Source organism: Macrotis lagotis, chromosome 1 (assembly GCF_037893015.1).
Source record: "Macrotis lagotis isolate mMagLag1 chromosome 1, bilby.v1.9.chrom.fasta, whole genome shotgun sequence".
Classification (NCBI taxonomy): domain Eukaryota; kingdom Metazoa; phylum Chordata; class Mammalia; order Peramelemorphia; family Peramelidae; genus Macrotis; species Macrotis lagotis.
Genome location: NC_133658.1, coordinates 85590670 through 85609451, shown reverse-complemented (window position 1 = coordinate 85609451; position 18782 = coordinate 85590670). Strand labels below are relative to the sequence as shown.

The 18782-nt window shown below is 37.3% G+C and overlaps 1 protein-coding gene across 1 annotated transcript in view; it reads left to right on the top strand.

Annotated features, from left to right (window-relative positions):
• The first annotated feature begins 1820 nt into the window (after window positions 1-1820).
• Window positions 1821-18782, top strand: part of PRKD3 (protein kinase D3) — a 143724-nt gene continuing 126762 nt past the window's right edge. The window contains exons 1-2 of the mRNA XM_074203929.1: window positions 1821-1927; window positions 9776-10741. Of these exons, the coding sequence (XP_074060030.1) occupies window positions 10454-10741 (288 nt within the window). The 5' untranslated portion in view covers window positions 1821-1927; window positions 9776-10453. The remainder of the gene's footprint in view (window positions 1928-9775; window positions 10742-18782) is intronic.

Below are 18782 nucleotides of genomic sequence, written 5' to 3'. Positions count from 1 at the left end.
TAGTAGATGTGAGGTGGGGTAGTGGATAGAGCCTCAGCCCTGGAATCAGGAGGACCTGAGTTCAAATATGGCCTCAGACACTTAATAATTACCTAGCGGTGTGACCTTGGGCAAGTCATGTAACCTTATTGCCTTGCAAAAAACCTAAAAAAAGAATAAAGGATGGACAGTTTCTTAAAAATATATAGGAGATGTGAGGTTGAGGAGAGCCTGGGGTGAGTGGTAGTGATGAGATGAAAAGGGGTGCATTTGAGAAATATTATAAGGATCAAGATGATGGCAATTTGCTGACTGACTCATTTGACAAATGATAACTCCCCTCCAGTAATTCATTTTATTTATTTATTTGTTTATTTATTTTTTTGCAAGGCAATGGGGTTAAGTGGCTAACCCAAGACCACACAGCTAGGTAATTATTAAGTGTCTGAGGCCATATTTGAACTCAGGTCCTCCTGATACCAGGGCTGGGGCTCTATCCACTGTGCCACATAGCCTCCCCCAATAATTCAGTTTATAACAATCAACTGTGGCTCCCAAACCCACTGAGTGAACACCCAAATGATTTCTAAACAATTCACCTCTGTCTCAGGTAATATCAATTTTTGAGCCATGTGCAGATCCTGTTTGGAGTTTTCTGGCAACATTTTTAAATCTTAGCAGGTTAAGTCCTTAGACTGTCTATATTTAAGGGATTCAATTTCATTGGTCAAAGTTGCTAACCTTCTGCATGTATAAAGGCCTATTATGTAACCCATGAGTATGGTTATTAGGTGTTGTATCATTCAGTAACCCGGTGTGTGTGTGTGTGTGTGTGTGTGTGTGTGTGTGATTTGGGAACCCTAGTAGGCGAGTGGTGGTGAGTAGGTGGTGTTAAGCATGTATGGGTAGGAACAGGAGTGATGTGGTTGCAGCAACAGAAGAGAGGATGGGAAGTAAGCTCTCGGATTTGCATTAGTGCAACGAGGAGTTCAGTAGAAGACAGTGAGAAAACCACCTATTTGTCTCTAACGTAAGATGCTCTTAGGGCGAAGTCTATTTCTTGCATGAAAGCTGTCTAGTATTAAAGTGGCCCTGAAGAATTTCATAATGCATAAAAAAACCCCTTGGTTTCGAAGTTCATTATTAAAGTGTTCCTCTTAAATTGGGCAGGGAAGAATGAACGAAGAAAAGGCGTTAGCCGGGGAGGGGGTCCCTCCACATGAACTTGGCTGTTGGTACTTAAACTTGAGATCCTCGTCCGAAAGAGGGAAAACCTCCCCCTACGTGTAGGTCCTGGCGGTGCATCATCTAGACTGAGAAAAAGTTGATTTCCAAGAAAAAGTTAGTTGGGCCCCTTTACAGCTCCCCGGAGCGGCTGGAAGTCGGGGGCGCGGCGGAGCGGCTGCGGGCCGCCCCGAGGAGGCCCCGGGACCCCCTGCGCTCGCACTTGGGGCTGGGCCCGGAGGCTGGGCACAAGCTCGGGCAGGAGGCCCGGCGCCTCCCCCGCGGCGGTGCCCCCTCCGGCGCTCTGCACGCCGCGGGGCGCCCGCGCTTGGGGCAGCTTCTGGCACGGGCCACACTCGTGCCCCGGCGCGCTCCGGGGACAGAGCCGCGGCCCCGCGCTCCTGGCCCTCCCTGCCCGGCCGGCCGGGCCCCGCGGCCCCGCGGCGCCCTCCCTGCGGCCCCGGCCCAGCCCGAGCGGCCCCCGCCCGCCCCTCCGGAGGGGCTCGGAGGGGAACTACAAGTCCCAGCAGCCCCCGCGGCCCGGCCCGCGCCCCCCGCCCCCGCCCCCGCCCTCCGGCTCCCGGACCGGACGGGGAGGCGAGGCGGGGAGGCGGCGCGGAGAGGAAGGGGCGCCCGCGGCGGGATGGGGCGATGCGCGTGAGGCGGCGCGGGCTGCGGGGCCGGGACTGCGGCGGCGCGCTGGGGCCCTGCCCGCCTGGGCCGGGTGAGTAGCCGCCCCGCGCCCCGCGAGCGCGGGGAAAAGTTGCAGCGGCGGCCGGCGCGGGCCGCTTTGTTCTCCGGGCGGGCGGGCGGGGCGCGGCGGGGCGGGGGGCGCGGGGTGCGGGCGGGGCGCGGGGTGCGGGGCGCGGGGTGCGGGCGGGGCGCGGGGCCCACCGCCCACCGCCCACCAACTTTCCTGGGCCGCCCGGCCGCCGCCTCGCGCGGGGCCCGGCTCCGCCCGGGCCAGGTGTCCGCACCGGACCGTTAGCTCCTCGGGCGCGGGGCGGCGCCGGGGCCCGGGCTTGTGTCCCTCGGGCGGGCGGGCGGACGGACGGACACCGTGCCGGGGCGAGGCGCGCCCTCCCGGGCCGGGTCCGAAGGCAGGACGGGCTCCCCTTCCTCCGGACCCCGGTTTTGGGCATCGCGGGTGTCTCTCCTCGCCGCCCCCTGCCCCATTTCCTGGCGGCTCAGATTCCCTGGGCAGATCGCTGCCCCGATACAGGTTGTTCCGAGCCGCGGGGGCGCAGTCTCCAAGACAAGCGTGCCCGACGCCGCCACTGTTTGCTTTCGTAACATTTTAAGAAACCTCTCCTGGCCCATCTGCCCCGAGTACTCAGACTCGGGCCTTGCGCCCCGCAGCTCCAGGGAGAAGTCAAGTTCACCCGCCGCGTGCGGCCCCAAGACCCTTCTGCAGCGAGGTGGCTTGACATGCGTCTTAGCTGCCACACCCGAACACTCAGGAAGCCAGACTTATCCGTGGCATCTTTGATGGTGTAGTTCGATACATTATACATTGCGCTACAGACTCCCTAGGTCTAGGTCGTAGAGGAAGAGCGGCAGTTCTTAGTAAGTTCTTAGTACAAGAGTAGCAAAACTTAGTTTTTGAAAAGTTTGATGGAATTCTGTTAGATAAAGGGCTATTGGAATAACCATTCTTGGAGTCAGGAAAACCTAATTTCATAAGCTGGCTTGTGATGCTTAGTAGTTGAGTAATGTTAGAAAAGTTAGTAGCAACTCTTAAGACATTAAGTTATAGGACTATTGAAACTGCTTTTATTCTGTATGTCATAGGGCAGTTCTTCTTTGATATGTTGACTGCCATTATTATTGTTAAAACTACATTTCTTTCACATGCACTTTCACATTGCAAATACCTAAACATCCAGAGCTAGCAGTTTTGCTTATATTGAGATTATATTAAAAATTCTATGGCAAAAGAGGGGAGAGAGGTGTCATAAATGTTTTATAGGGGTTTACTACAGTTTTTAAGGGTATCTTGATAGCATTGTTATTTTAGTGGAATTTTCAATAAAACCTGGGCTGAAATCAGTCCTTAGGAATTCAGGTAAAAGACTCTTGATAAATTTTTTTTAAAGTAGTATTTGACTTAACCCCATTGCCTTGCAAAAACTAAAAAAGAAAAGAAAAAAAGTAATATTTGGGTAGTTAGGTAGCAAAATGGCTAGATTTCTGCTTCCTCCCCTCCCCCATCAGGAAAAGTCGAGTTCACATGCTTCCAGAAGGCTAAGTGATCCTGGGCAAGTCACTTAGCTTTCTTTGCTCCAGTTTCCTCATCTGCAAAATGAACTGGAGAAGGAAACAGTAAATCACTTAAGTGTCTCAGTCAAGAAAACCTCAAATAGGATTGTAAAGAGTCAGACACAACTGAACAAAAACAAAAATCATATTTATAATGTAATTATCATTAATCAGAGTTTACAGTTCAGGAGAAGTTAGTGAATGAATAATGGCATGACCGATCAATTCCCTGGGTATTCCTTATACTTTTAAACACAGCATTTCACCTAACAATGACTCAAATTTAAGTTTGTTCACAGATAACTTTTTAAAACATAATTTAAAAAATATGGCAGTGAGCCTTTTGAATGCATAAAACCCATAAACTTTCAGTTTCATCAGCTGACCTTTTTAAAATAGAAATTGGTTCCTGTTCAGTGAATTAGTCTTAATGGAATGATTGAAATACATAAAAACATTTCGTTATCTTACAAAGTCTTTTCTATGTAAAATAAGCATTTACTTATTTGAAGAATTGAAGATAAAAGTCAATTTCACTACTTTGGTCAGGAAGAAATAGGTTTTATTTTTAGAGACCAAAATCTAAAATTATTTGGAACATTTTCAATTATTGCTCATTTTTAAAGAAAGTTAACAGATGCAGAACTAGCTGTGTTGGGAAATTATTTGAGTTTGGTCATTTTTATTGTTAAATGATATTTGTATTGGGACAGTGGGGTTTCATGATTTTCTGTTCTGGTAATCTTTGTATTCCATTAAAAGTTAAATATAATTCAGATAGAAGAGCTATAGGAGAGCTACATCAAATTCTCCCCAATTATTTCACATTGATCTTAATGTTCACATCAATTTAGAATGGTATCAAAAAGGTTATGTGATATTTCATTTAGGACACAGTAAAGTTTAATGTCTGTCAATTGCAAGAACAACTTTAGGAAAAAACAAAACAAAACAACCTGTTTCCTCTTTTTGGAGTTTTGATATTAAAACAGTATTTGAGAAATTGCTTCTTTGAATATTAATGAATCATATTTTAAAATTAGCATTGGTGCAGAATAGTGATTGATCAGGCCCAGCTCAGGAGCTTGGCTTATTCTCCTGCCTTGAGAGGCCTGCCTAGACTTGAACCTGTCCTATTTATGGTCCATTAACTTAAAATTGGCCTTCATCTAGAATGATAGAGAGGGGAGGGTGCTTGCTTTTCAACTTCCTTTATTCTGCTTGAAAGAGATATTCATTTCAATGCAAAGCTTGAGACTTTGAATACATACAGCAGGATGAGGGACATCAAAGGCAGATATTTATTGCAGCCAGTAGAGATCTGGTGACTTCTGCCTGTTGAATTTTTAGGAGGAAAGACATACTATTGCCTTGGATGAATATATTAATAGGAAATTCTGAACATTGATTTTTGTCTTGGTTAAAAAAAGGTGTTAAAAAAACAACTCAGGCAGGCAAAAAATTTTTTTCTTGTAATACTTTTAAGTCACTGCAATGATTATGAAATGAAGTTTGGGACACAATCTCAAAATGGAAACAACCATATATATGATCAATATGTATCGAAACAGGCCACATTATATTTTTTAATCCATACATATATGCCTGTCAACAAAAGTCAAAAGAACCTCTGGCTCCTCCACGTTTCAAATACAAATAAGACTGAAATTAAATTAACAGGTTAGTTTCAAGTGAGGATAATTGTAAGGATTACTCCATTCTTCATGATCTACCTACAAAAACCAAATCTTTTCTCATTTTCTTCTCCAGTACAAATAATTTTATGCTAAAATATCAAACTTCCTTTTAACGTATATTTCAATTCTGTTACAGATTTAGAGAAAAAAATGAAAAGTCTTGAAATACAAAAATGGGAAGTATGCTTTCTCTCTAAGAGTTTTGAAGAGATACAGACCATTCATTTCTGTGTTGTATCCTGTGAAAGCTATTTGAAAGGACTATGTGATAGATACTTTTGAAGCAACACTTAGAGAAATTCTTAATAAACAAAATAGAAGTAGTTGGCAACTTGAAGATGATAACAGTGGTTTGGGCTTTCTGTTCTAGGTGTTAAAAAATATGGATTTTATCCAGTTGATTTATCTAAATTTCTCTAATTGCTTTGATAGTGAGCAGATACTATTTTCTTCATTTTATAATCGAAGGATAAAGACAAACATAGATGTTCCATGATTTGTCCATGTAGTTGAGAACATGATTCTATTCCAAACAGTTAAGGCATACCCTTAGGTTTTCTGAGTCCTAATCTCCATATTAACTATCTTGTGCACAGCAAATCAGAGTTTCAATTAAGTTTATCACATAAACAAAACAAGCAGAGGAAAAACAGATGGAATGAGTGGGTAGAAGCTAATGGTGACAGCTCACCCAAGTTTCTTCTATGTGTGTGTGCCTGTTGAAATGTATTACAGTAGCTAATTAAAATGTTTTCCGTAAAAATTGTCCTGATTGGATATAGCTTAATATAGAAATAATGTATATTTTGGTACTGAATTTAGTTATCTTATTAAATGTTCATGAAATTTTACTGTTATTTAGCTAAGTGCTAATGAGAAAATAGAAATGAAATTTGATGAAAAAGATCCAACAAATAAGAAATAAACTATTTAAGAATTCCATATCTTTTACTTGTATATGACTTGTATATAACTTAGCAAGTAACCTTAAAAGATTTACAATATAGTTTCAGAAGTATGATAGACACTGTTTCTGATGTTACTTCACTCCACCGACTATTCTATTTTGTCTTATTTAGAATATCTTGAGTCAGACATGTAATTCATATTTAAAGAACTTTTAACTCTGCTTTGTCAAAGTCATAAAAATCAGTTTTGTAATTTATTGCCAAGAAAAGTGAACTAGCATCACATAATGTACACTTTCCCACCCATCAGTTACATTAATTTTTATATCTATGTGAATTTCAAAAAAAAACCTTTTCAGAGTCGTGGCAGAAACATTTCCCCCTTAGGAAAAACATCAAGAATTTAATAAAGCGTACAAATAAGGGATGGTGACAGTAAAATTGTGATAAATAGGTAAATTTAATCTGTTGCTCTGCTTTCCCTTTTTTAGATCCCTTTCTTCCATTCCTTTAACCCACTCCCTCAGTATTGTTATTCCTATCTAGGGAAAGCATATTATATTGGTCATTTCTTCTTCAGTTTGAATGGATTGTTTCATTAAGGAGTATTTGCATTTTAAATCTAGCAAACTTAGAATTAATGGTGAAGTTAATATATATCCAACCTTTACTTGATTGAACATTTTCTGAAAAGCCGTTTTTCAAATAAATAATTATTAGAATAATCTTTATACTGAGGTGAAATCTCCTTTCCTATGACATTCACTCATGCATCCAAGTTGTATGTATCCTTATTACCTCCCTGATGTCATGGTCTTCCTCAAGAACAAATGACCAACATCACAGATAAGCTTACTTCTTCATTCATATGGCAACTTCTTGAACATTTGAAGATAGTTTTTGTATCTTCCTGTCTCAGTTCCCTCGTACAACTTATTCCCAGATTCTTCAACTGTTCTTCCTATGACATGGTTTCCAGATTCTTCATCATTGTGGTGACCCTTCTCTGGACCTCTTAACTTTTAAAATGATCTCTTATGTAATGTAATATTCAGTTGAGAGTACAGTATTCTAGGTATCATCCAACCAACACAAAAATTTAATGGTACTTTTATTTTGGATGTGGAAACTATAGTTTTGTTATTGTGGTACCCACAAGGTAGGTTATAAGCTTATTAAAGCTCATAACTGCACTGAGCGTTTTGGGAAATCCTGTTGCCTGCTTTCTATTAAACTTAAGTTCAGTTAAAATCTTTAAGCTTTTCTCACATGAATTATCTTGGTTCTTTACTATTTTAAATTTGTAGAGTTAAGAAAAATGTAGTTGTTTTCCCCAATTAAATTTCATCTCATTGTTTTTTGACTCTATTTTTATTACATCTCTGTCATATTATTTATTCCTTCCAGTTTTCTATCATTTCCATATTTCACAAATATGATTTTTGTTGTGTTTAGCTGCAAAATCTAACTATTTAAATCCAACTGACAATTTTCCATTTTATCCACAAAAATGTAATAACTTTGCTAACTATTTTGTGAAAATCAAGATATACTATGTGTAAAGAATTCCATCCATCTACCAATCAAGTAATGTTACTTTAAAATAAAGGAATTAGATTATTTTGTTTTAAATTGTTCTTTGTGCTTCTGTGTTGGCTTCTCGGGATTACTGTGTTTTTCTTAAATACTCTTATTCTAGAATTTTACTAATATTGTCATATTTACTGGTTTATTGTTTTTGAAATTCATTCTTTTATTCTTTTTAAAACTTTTCAATTTTTAGTATATCTGTAGTACTTTCATTTTCGATGACTACTGAAAAAATTAGCAACAGTACTGGACAAGATCTTTGAATTTATAACAGTATAATTTGCCTGGATCTGGAGACCAATTTAGATCAAGCTGCTTTTTAGTTAGTTTTCTACAATCAAGGACTTTAGTTTTTGAATGATTTTGCTCTACCTTTTCATTTTGAATTTCATTCTCTTCAAGGAGGTGATAGAAGTAAAAGAAAAAATGAGTAGTTCTGATTTCTGATTATTCTCAGGTAACACTAGATGAAGATGATGATTATGATTCATGATTGATAGTTGTGATAATAGAGGAGGAATTATAGAAATCAGCTTGCCTTCTGCTTAGGCCACATAGTATCATCCACAAAAAGTGGGCTTATGATTTCCTTGTTGAAAAGTAGTATGCAATAAGAGGTGAAACAGCCAACCCTAGGTACTGGATATTCTAGTTTTCTGGTTTTAGCTTTTTCTTTATGACCTTAGAGAATTCCCTTAACTTTACTGAGCCTCAGTACCTGGATTTATAAGGGGGGGGGGGGCTGGGGAAGAGCTCTTAATGATACTTGCTCTGCCTATTGCATACAATGTTTTTTGTTAAATGTATATGAAAGTATTTTTGTAAACTGTGCAATTCTATAAAAAATTCAGCATTAGTCTTTCAGACTTATCTTTAAAAACCCTTTTACTGTCTTTGTCTATTTGCAAACCTCATTAATGTTTTCTTGACACAACAGGTTGCATTCATCTTTAGTTTTATGCTCTACTTGCATCATTTGTACCTGGCCTTTTAAAATTTTTACTCAGCAAAAGTTCCCTCTGTAGCTACTAATTTCTATGGATTATTCAATTATCTGCTTGGCCTTAGATGTCTTTTAACTTCCAGGTTCCTCAGTTTCCTCACTTGTAAAATGAGAGGGTTGGACCAGAGGGGACTTCTGAAGACCCTTTTCTAAATTTACATCAGTGATCCTATAATTCCTTGCTTTTTATTGGGAGCTTTTATAATTATGTAGTAAGATTATTTTTTAAGTCTCAGTAGGTCATAGGTGATCTGCTTTCCCAAAGTAGAGAATACATGATGAGCTATGTTCTATTGCTGCATTATTGCAGATTCTTAAGATGATGCTATTTTTCTCAAGATTCCTGTCACTTCATATAACCAGCCACTTCCTCCCTGTTGATTAGCATTACATCTGTGATAAGTTTCTTGCTCCTTATCTGATCTTTTAAGATGAAATAGTAATCAAGACAAGTTAAAAATTTAGGTGATTTGAACTTATAACACATTTCAGAATTGTTGTAGTCCATCATTATTGTATTTTTTTCTCTGTGCAATTTTTAGAACTTTTTTTTAGGTTTTTTTTGTTTGTTTTTTTGCAAGGCAATGGTGTTACTTGGCTTGCCCAAGATCACACAGCTAGGTAATTATTATGTGTCTGAGGCTGGATTTGACTCTAGGGCCGGTGCTCTATTCACTGCACCACCTAGCCACCCCAATTTTTAGAACTTTTAAGAAAGCATTATCCATATCCTTCATACGACTGTCAAATATTTCGCCACAATAATATTATTTTCATTTCTCTTTAACTCAAGTGTTTTTTAATAGAATGAAAAACTTTGTCTCTTGGATTTTAGGGCACATTGCTAAGACAGTCCTTTTTGATTTTCTTGAAATGACTTCTGTTTGGCTGGTCCTTTCTTTGAGGACAGTTTTATAGTAATTTTTATAATTAGACAGTGTTATAGGGAAAGTATTAGTCATTGAGTGTTCTCAGCCAATACAAAAATAGATTTAATCATAAACATCTTTATAAAAGTAGAAGAGTAACTACTCAAGCTATTAAATATTTGTATCTTAAATTTTTACTTATGAATCTAAAAATGGTAAAATTTCTTTCTTTTTTTCCTCTACCAGGCAGACTACATTTCAAAATGCTTCAGCTTTTTTGGAAGTACCCTGTGATCAAATGCAATATTTGCGTACGTTTTTGAAAAGCTCTCCATTTCATCAGAGAATATTTGCGGAAATGAAAATGAGAACATTTCTGAAGATCATTCAAAATTTTCCAATCATGACTACTAACTAAAGGATAGTTTTTTTTAATAGATTAATTTTAAACACTGATTTGTTGGGAAAAAAAGCATTAGCAATAACAGTAATAAGAGGCTATTATTACCTTTATTACAGCTAAAGACATTTATGGAAGGAAACAATTCAATATGCATTTTCTGAAACTAAAAGAGAGAGACAAGAACAGATTTAAAAGAAAACAAATGAAGATGCATGGTAAATAAAGACATTAGATTTTGATGTTATAAGGACAAGTGATGTTAAATCCTTTCCTTGCACCTGATTGCATTCCCAAAGACACAGCTTTTTTTGTTCAAGGGGCTGATATTTAGGGGAAAGGACTGGTTACTAATATAGCACCTAGCTGAAGAACTTGTAATCATTGGCATGTGTGACTTAAAAGAGAAAATAAGCAAGAAGTTTTCAAATGTCAAAAAGTGAATTTTTTTCCTGCTTTTAAGAACATCATTATAACATATAAAATAAATTGACAGCAATTTCAAAAGATTTAAAGAAAGGCAGATGTCCGCAAACAACTCCCCTCCATCGGCACAGAAGTCTCTTTCACCTGCATCTCTCTCTACTGTGCTTGCAACCCCTTCTCCATGTTCAAGTCCCAAGACAGGACTCTCTGCCCGACTATCCAATGGAAGCTTCAGCACGCCATCGCTTACCAATTCCAGGGGTTCAGTGCATGCAGTATCATTTCTGTTGCAAATTGGTCTTACAAGGGAGAATGTTACCATTGAGGCCCAGGAATTGTCCTTATCTGCTGTAAAGGATCTAGTCTGCTCAATAGTTTATCAAAAGGTACGTCACAAGATCTTAAGTATTACTCTTTTGATTAATGTTGTTTCTTTCACTTGTGAATAATATACCTAACAAGGAATTAGTTCATAGATAATTCTCAGTACTGGGGGGGGGGAATGTAACTATTGCATATATTTTAGAAAGAACTCTAATATTTTTCATCTTAGGATTTCAAACTGTATTTAAATGTTAATAGTTTAAATAATATGCATTGGGGTATGAATTTATGTGATTTATATAGTAGTAATATTTTTGAAAGTTGAACATTTTTATTTTAAAATATTAAACTTTTGCTTCCCTTGACATTATTCTAGGGATCCACAACTTGATTGCTTTAAATCATCAATGATTTTTCACTTTGGGGAATCTGCAAATTGGAACCCTTTCATGTCTTTCAGATTATGTTATCAAAAAATTTCTAAACCTTGTACTATTTATTTAAGAGATAAGGCCCTTGGAGTGGTAACAAGCTAAAATGATGTATTAATCTTTTCTTACTTTTAGTTTTGTGTTACAATATCTGGTACTTCTAAAAGTTTGTCATTATCTTACTATAGAATTGCTTCCTGACTAATGCCACCCTCATAGACCAGATGAAAAGATGTGAAGTCAGACCCAACCATATCACTTTGCATGACTGATGTTGGAAGTAAAAGAGCAAAAACTATGTACAAGGTTGGATTAAAAACTACTTGTCACAAAAAATGATTTAACAAAACCAAACCACCCTTGTATCTGAATAAGATTAACTTTAAAACAATCAGCCAAACAATAAAAAAGGGAATTTTCTGGCAAAACTACTTCTTTGTAACTGGACATTTTACATATACATATATACATACATACATATATACATATATATATATATGTCACTGTCTGAAATGGATTGTAGACAGGTTCTGAACCTTGAGACCAGAGGCAAAAAGTGTTTTTTGGTTTAGAAGTAGAGGCTTCCTGTCTGGATCCTCAAGAGAGTTTGAAAGGGGCAAGTGAGGAGGCAGTCAAGCGACTCTTGCATTTCATGTTAGAATAATGAGGTTATCAGTTCCAGAGAATTCCATACTTTCTGTTTTCTGTAAATGAATTCATGTTTGTGTATCCTGCTCTTAAACTTCCTCTAATTTCACTGTAGTTGGACAGCTCCAACCAAGACTTGCATTACTTGCCATGGAAACTGCAGCTAAGTGGCAGTGGACAAGCACTTTGGCACTGGACTATGTCTAGAACCAGGTGACCAGCATGGTGAGGGTACACAAAATGAAGTCATGTGAGAACATCTTGAAAAAAATTTGATGGCATTTTTCCTGGGGAAGAAAAGACTTGTGGGAATCATGCTAACACATGGGATGAAATCAGACTTTTACTGTGTGACTCCAAAGAACAGTGCCATTGCCAATAGTAGAATGAATAGGGAAACAGATTTCAATTCATTGTAAGGAAGAAATTCTAAATGTTGTAGCTGTCTGAAACTGGAATGAATTGCCTTCTGAGGAAATGAATAGTGAATCAGTGTAAATTTTCAAATAAACCAGGTATGTTGTTTAAGTTGAAGAAGAAAACCTCTAGCTGGGATTCCCCTCAATTCTGATTATAGTTGCCATGTCATTGCATATTTTAGAATTTCTTTGAGTTTGTCCTTTCTCCTCATTTTCTATAATATTTGAGGTAATGGTTTAAAAATATGTTTATCTGATAACCAAGTGACTTTTTGACTTTTTGACTTTTTCTTCATCAGTTTTGAAATTTCTGAGTTTTCAAATTTCATTTTCTTATTCAACAAGATTAATATATTAATCTTTTCAATTTAATCATCATTAACTTTTATGTTCTTTATTCATTAATAGATTGAGTTTTAGTTTCTTTCCCTTTGTGTTTTTAAGGCTTTCTTTAATCTATTTCTCTTGACATTATTTTTAATGCTCTTAAACCATTCTCATAAACATGTTATATCGTTCCTTATTATGCACAATTTTCTTTGATCAAAGGTTATTTGAGTAATTGTTTGAAAATTTTAATATGGAATAGGAGGAAAAAGTCACGTACTTTGGCTTCCTCTGAATTGTGCTTTGATGTAATGAATTAAAAAAACTTAAAAAAAATCACTGATAGAAAAAATTTGAGTTCATATTTTTGGCAAATTATTTATAATTCATTGATTTTTTTTGTATATCTGTAACTTGTTTATAATCAAGTAAGAACTAAATTTGCCAGACAGAATTTGAAAAATGTTGGCTTCATGGATTAAACTCTGGATTGCAAGAGAGAGAGAGAGAGAAAGACCTATTAATTTGTATTATTCATTTTGTGGTTTATTTCTGCATTGTCCTCACAGTAGGGATCTTATTTTAAACATTTAACTTTCATCCCTTCTCATGTAATAATTTTTATTCAGCTTACATTTATTAAGTGCCTATATATGCAAGGCTTTGTTCTGATAGGGGTCTGATAGAAATACAATAAAGAAATGGTCTCTAATCTTAAGGAGATTTTAGACATTGAAGCTAATTATTAGCTTCCTGTTAGTGGGGTTTTCCTGATGATGAATCTCTATTAAAAAAAAAGTCTGACATGTAAATTATAATAAATGTAAAGAAAACAGTTACAGTAATAACACTTAAGATTTGTAGTGATTGTTCTCTGTCATACTTCTGAAGGACAGTTTGGTGGCACAGTGCATAGTGTGCCAGGCCTGTAGTCAGAAGACATTTCTTCCTGAGTTCAGATTTGGCCTCAGCCACTTAGTAGTTGTGTGAACATGGACAAATCACTTCACCCAGTTTGCCTCATTTTCCTCAACTATAAAATGATCTGGAAAAGGAAATGGCAAACATCTATAGTATGTTTGCCAAGAAAACCTCAAATGGGATCACAAAGAGTTAGACACAACCCAACAACAACACTGCCACTTCTGAAAAATCAGCTTAGTTTTAAAAAAACTTGACTGTATGTTTTTGTTCAAAATTCTTAAATATTCTCATACTCTGCTGAAATGACTTTTATAAAGAACTAAAATCGATCTTGATCTTAAAGGTATAACCCTCAGAATCAAATAATCTGAAATGTTTTAGTATCATAGACAAACATGTAAACCTCCTATTTGATATATGAACTTGTATGTACAGGAATAATACCTTAAGTTTTATAAATGCATGCTCTCATTCTGAACAGTGCAGGGAAGTTTGCCTCTGCTCATGATTACAATTTTTTAGATTAAAAACTAGTTGCTAGAGTCTGCATCTTACCCTGTGTCCTTTCTTTTTCTTGAAAGTTTTCAGCCAGATAGTCATTCAGCATGCATTTATGAAGCATTTACTTGGTGCCAAGCCATGTGCTACATCTGGGGAATAAAAAAGAAAGGCCAGAAAGGATCCTGCCCTCAAGGCTTACAGTGCAATGGGGAACACAAAGCACAATAAGCAATGCATGGGAAAGTCTGAGAGCTTGTGATTAGGAGGTAGTCTCAGAGAGGAGAGATCTGGGATGTCAGGGCTCAGCAGTCCCTTGCCTGGCCTCACTCTTCCTTTTTGCCAGGATGGCTTACCCAGCTCCTTTCTTCCATGAAGGAAAATTAAAGTTAAGGAACCAGGCAGGGAAAAAGGAAAGCCAAGTTTGGGGGACTAGCTTTGAAGCAACCCAGCGATTTTGAGAGAGGAAAGTGAGGAGATGTGAGTATAGACCTGAAGTGGAAGCATCTACTAGCATGGCTTTCATTAGCATGAGTTAGGAAGTAGGGACTACAAAACCAGAGAGAGGAAGTCTATTCTACTGATGGGAACAACCATGGTGGAGGCAATGGAGTGTTATGGATGAGGAACAGCAGATTAATGAAGCTGACTAAACTATAGTGTATGAAAGGAAATATAGGATGGAGAAAACAGAACAGCAGGGTCTTCACCAGACCTGCTTCTAAGGGCTTCTGCTGCTCTAATTTGGGAGAAAGATCTAAAATCCTAAGAGAAATAATGAAAAAAAAATGCTGGAGTCACAGCGAAATTGCAATTTCAGATCTCAGTCCATATTATAATGTAGGACTCTTAAATGTATTTGGCCTTTGCCTTTATTAAAAAAAAAAGTGGATCAATGGAACAAATTAGATCAGCAAGACTAGAAAGGAATAAAAAATGGTAACTCATTGTTTAGTAATCTGAAGAAGACCAAGGATAGGGAAGAACTAATGAGGAACATGGAAAGGTATTTTTAAGAAAATAGATTTAGACCAGTATCTTATATAATATGTCATCTTTTTCACAAAGTAGATGTTACCTAAGTTAAAAATAACATAAAAAAATTGGAGAAGAATGGAAGGAGATACCTTTCATATCTATAGCTGGGGGAAAAAAATAATGATCAAAATGCAAATAGAGGAGACCACAAAAGTGAAAGTAGACAAGTTTGATTATATAAAATGTAACAATTTGGCGCAAATAAAACCAGTATAATTAAACATTTCTGACTTGAATCTTGTCATGAGATATCTCTGCTAACAGTCATAAGGGAATTACACAGATATAAAAGACTTCAAATCTCAGGCCTACCCCAGTAGGTAAGTCGTCAAAACATGTGGTAGTTCACACTTCCATAGTGCTTAAGGTTTGCAAATGGCTTTATTTAGATGATCTCATTTGATCCTCACAACATGGTGAGGAAGAGGGAGGTGGTGTTATCTCTATTTTCAGAGGAGGAGGCTGATACTCAGAGAAAGCTTATAACTGTGATAGGGTTTGAACTGAGGCCTTTCTGAACTGAGCCAGGACTCTGATTCATTATACTGTTCTCCCTCTCCATTAACTATTTTCAAAAGAAACAGCTAACCATATAAAAAAAATTCTCTAATTGAAATGAAGATGAAAACAGTTCTGATGTTTCATATGATATGTCAAATTAACAAAAAATGATAAAAGTAGTCAGAGCTGGAGGGTTTATATGGAGATGGGTACACAGTATGGATAAGTAGGTGATGTGGCAGATAGAATGCTGGGTCTGGTGTTAGGAAGACTTGAGTTCAAATCCTGCCTAGATACTTACCGAGTAACACTAGGCAAGTCCCTTCACCCTGTTTGCCTCTGTTTTCTCATTTGTGAAATGAGTTGGAGAAGGAAACAGCAAATTACTCTGGTATCTCTGCCAAGAAAATCCCCAAAAGGTATTGTGAAGAGTAGGACATGACTAAAATAACTAAACAACAGTAGCAAGGTATTCAGTACATGTTTAGTGGAGCTGTGGGTTAGTCTAACTTGAAAACATTTTGAGATTATTTAGGAAAAGTACCTAAATGCTTTATATGATTTGATCTTACTATCCACTCCTGGGCATATTCCTTCAAGAAATCAGTGCTAGAAAGATCCTTGATCTTGCTCTTTCTATTTCTTTCTATACACATATGTTATCTATATATCTGTCTGTAGATCTCTGTGTGTGTATATATATAATAAATTCTGGCAATAAAAAACTGGAAACAAAGTGGATGCTTATTGTTTGAGAGATGCTGTACAAGTGGTGGGTATGTGAATAACAGGCATTTGTTATACTGTAAGAAAGAGTGGATGGTAGGAATTCAGAGAAACCTTGGAAGATCTTTACAAACTGATACAGAACCAGTATATACAAACTGAAAAAGAACAAGTATACACAATAACCATAGCAGTGTAAATGTGAGTTAGATCGTAAAGCTGTCAAATTCATATTAATTGTGACTGACTCATCTTGGACCAGGACAAAAGACAAGGAAACACACTTTTTCCTGTAGGGGACTATCAATGCAGACTTTTGGAACAGACCTTATTTTTAGACATGGTCCTTTCTTGTGGGTTTTTCTTTAAATTTGCTTTGTTGTTGTTGTTATTGTTTGGTAACAGTAGAAGACTCAGTGGGAGAGAGTTATGTTAGGAAATGATATTAAAGGGCATAAACTAAATTTCAGTGAAAATGAAAACAAAGAAAAAAACTGATCCTTAGTACCTTCTATCCTCTTTTACGCAACTTTGTCTCTGCAGAAGCTGTAAGGAGCTGCACAGGACTGAGGACAGTTTTGTAATTTTCTTTGTTTCCTGATTAGCGATGGCCAAAAATTTCATTATCAGGTGGTCAGGCTGCTGGTGTTTGAACCCTTTTATATTAACTGTATCTTAATAGTTTGTTTCCAAGACTGTTCTTAAAGCCTTTCCAGCTAAGTTGAATGTAGCAGAGTTAACAGTACTCTACTGGTATCTACTTTAGGAATTTTTAATGCATCAGAATTCGTTTCTATAGGTATGTGTGTGTATGTGTTTGTCCAGATCTGTGATGTTATTAGTGTGGGGAACTCCTGGTTTTCAAAACTCTCACCTCATGTAGATCAGCAATTCTTCAGTATAAAGTGATAGGCCAAGTGACTTAGGACATCAATCAGTTGCTGTGTCTTAGAGGTACTCTACATCTTGCATATTCGAGTTGTATGCACCATGAAAATCTTGAGGATTTTATCAGAGCATCTGAACATTTTAATCAAACACCTCGATTAGCAAATATTCTAGGAGCAGAGCTCCACTTAAAAGGATTGGGGCATGACTAAACAGATTGTGTTGTGTGATATAATTCTGTAAGAAATGATGAATAAGAAGAATTCAGAGGAGTATGGGAATAGTTTCATGAATTGATGCAGAGTTAAATAAATAGAACTAAGAAAACTAGTTACAATGACTACAACAGTGTAAATGAAAAGAACAAAAAATGAACCCTATTTTGAACCAGATTAAAATGTAGGTGAAAAATATTTAACAAAATAAATGAAAATACAGTACAGTACAGATAATGTTAATATGTGTTTTTTTAAGTCATTAGTTTGCAGGAATCCTTATATATGGTTTAATGACCCTATTTCTATTTCAGTTTTACACCACTGTTGTAAAGGATAGTTTGCAGATAGAGAAGTTGGAAGAAGAATGTTATTTTCAAATAAAGATAAAAGATATCAATAAAACTTAAAAATTAAGACACTTGAATTCTGAGATAATTATCAGAAATTTGGTTTCTTTGGTTGACTTCATGGATAGGGAAGGTCTTGGTTCAGATGACCTAGTTTCATGAAATACCATTCTGATCTTCAGGTTCCTGGGTGGATGATCATACTGAGAGAGAGGGGAGGCTCCTTGTTACTTAGGGAGAGAACAGTGGAGCTGTAGCCCCCCTCATTTTGAGGGGACTAAAGAATGGCAGTTAGTCAACAAGTATTTGGTAAGCAATAAACTCTTAATAGGCACAATGATGAGTGCTAAAGGGAGGGAATCGATGTCCTCTGTCTTCTAGTATTTCTGTTGCTGACAGTTCCCATTTTTGTAGCTCTTCTTTTATAAAGCACTTTCTTTACAATAACATACATTGAAGTAGGTAATGCATTTTTATCTTCAATTTGAAGAGGCTATAAGATTTTGTTCTTGTTTGTAGATCATGGTAAAACACAATTCATTATAATAAACTATGTCCTAAAAGACTTTTTTCCAACAAATTATCTCTCATTTAAACTTCAGTCATTCAGGATCCTTTGAAAGATACAACAAAATAAATTACCCTGACATTATGAATCTTAAACGAAACCTAAAACAAAAAGATGTTTGTATGCCAAAGGTATTTTTCATTGGGGATAGACGATATCTGGCTCAGAGTTCAAATTGAAGGAAGCATTCTTGAGAGATGATGGTCTCTAGATAACACCTTTTTGTGTATGGCATTGTGCCATTTGAATCAAGCCTTGGAACATTTCAGAGCCTTCTGAAAGAAATTCAGAAGAGTGAACTCAAGTGAATGAAGAACATCTGTTGCCCATAGCATATGACTTCCTTTGATAAACAACCTATAGAGATTATCTATTAGGATATCTATCTGGAATAGTACAGCTGGACAAGTTGGGCACAAGTTTGAGTAGAAGAACAAGGGGAATCACCTCCAGGAAACTGTAAAACTTCTTTATTGACACCAGATTTTTCCTGGAAAAAAGGCTCATCTTTTTAATATCAAAAAGTCTACCCCTGTAACCTTTGGGAAGAGAGAAGTAGAATACAAGCAT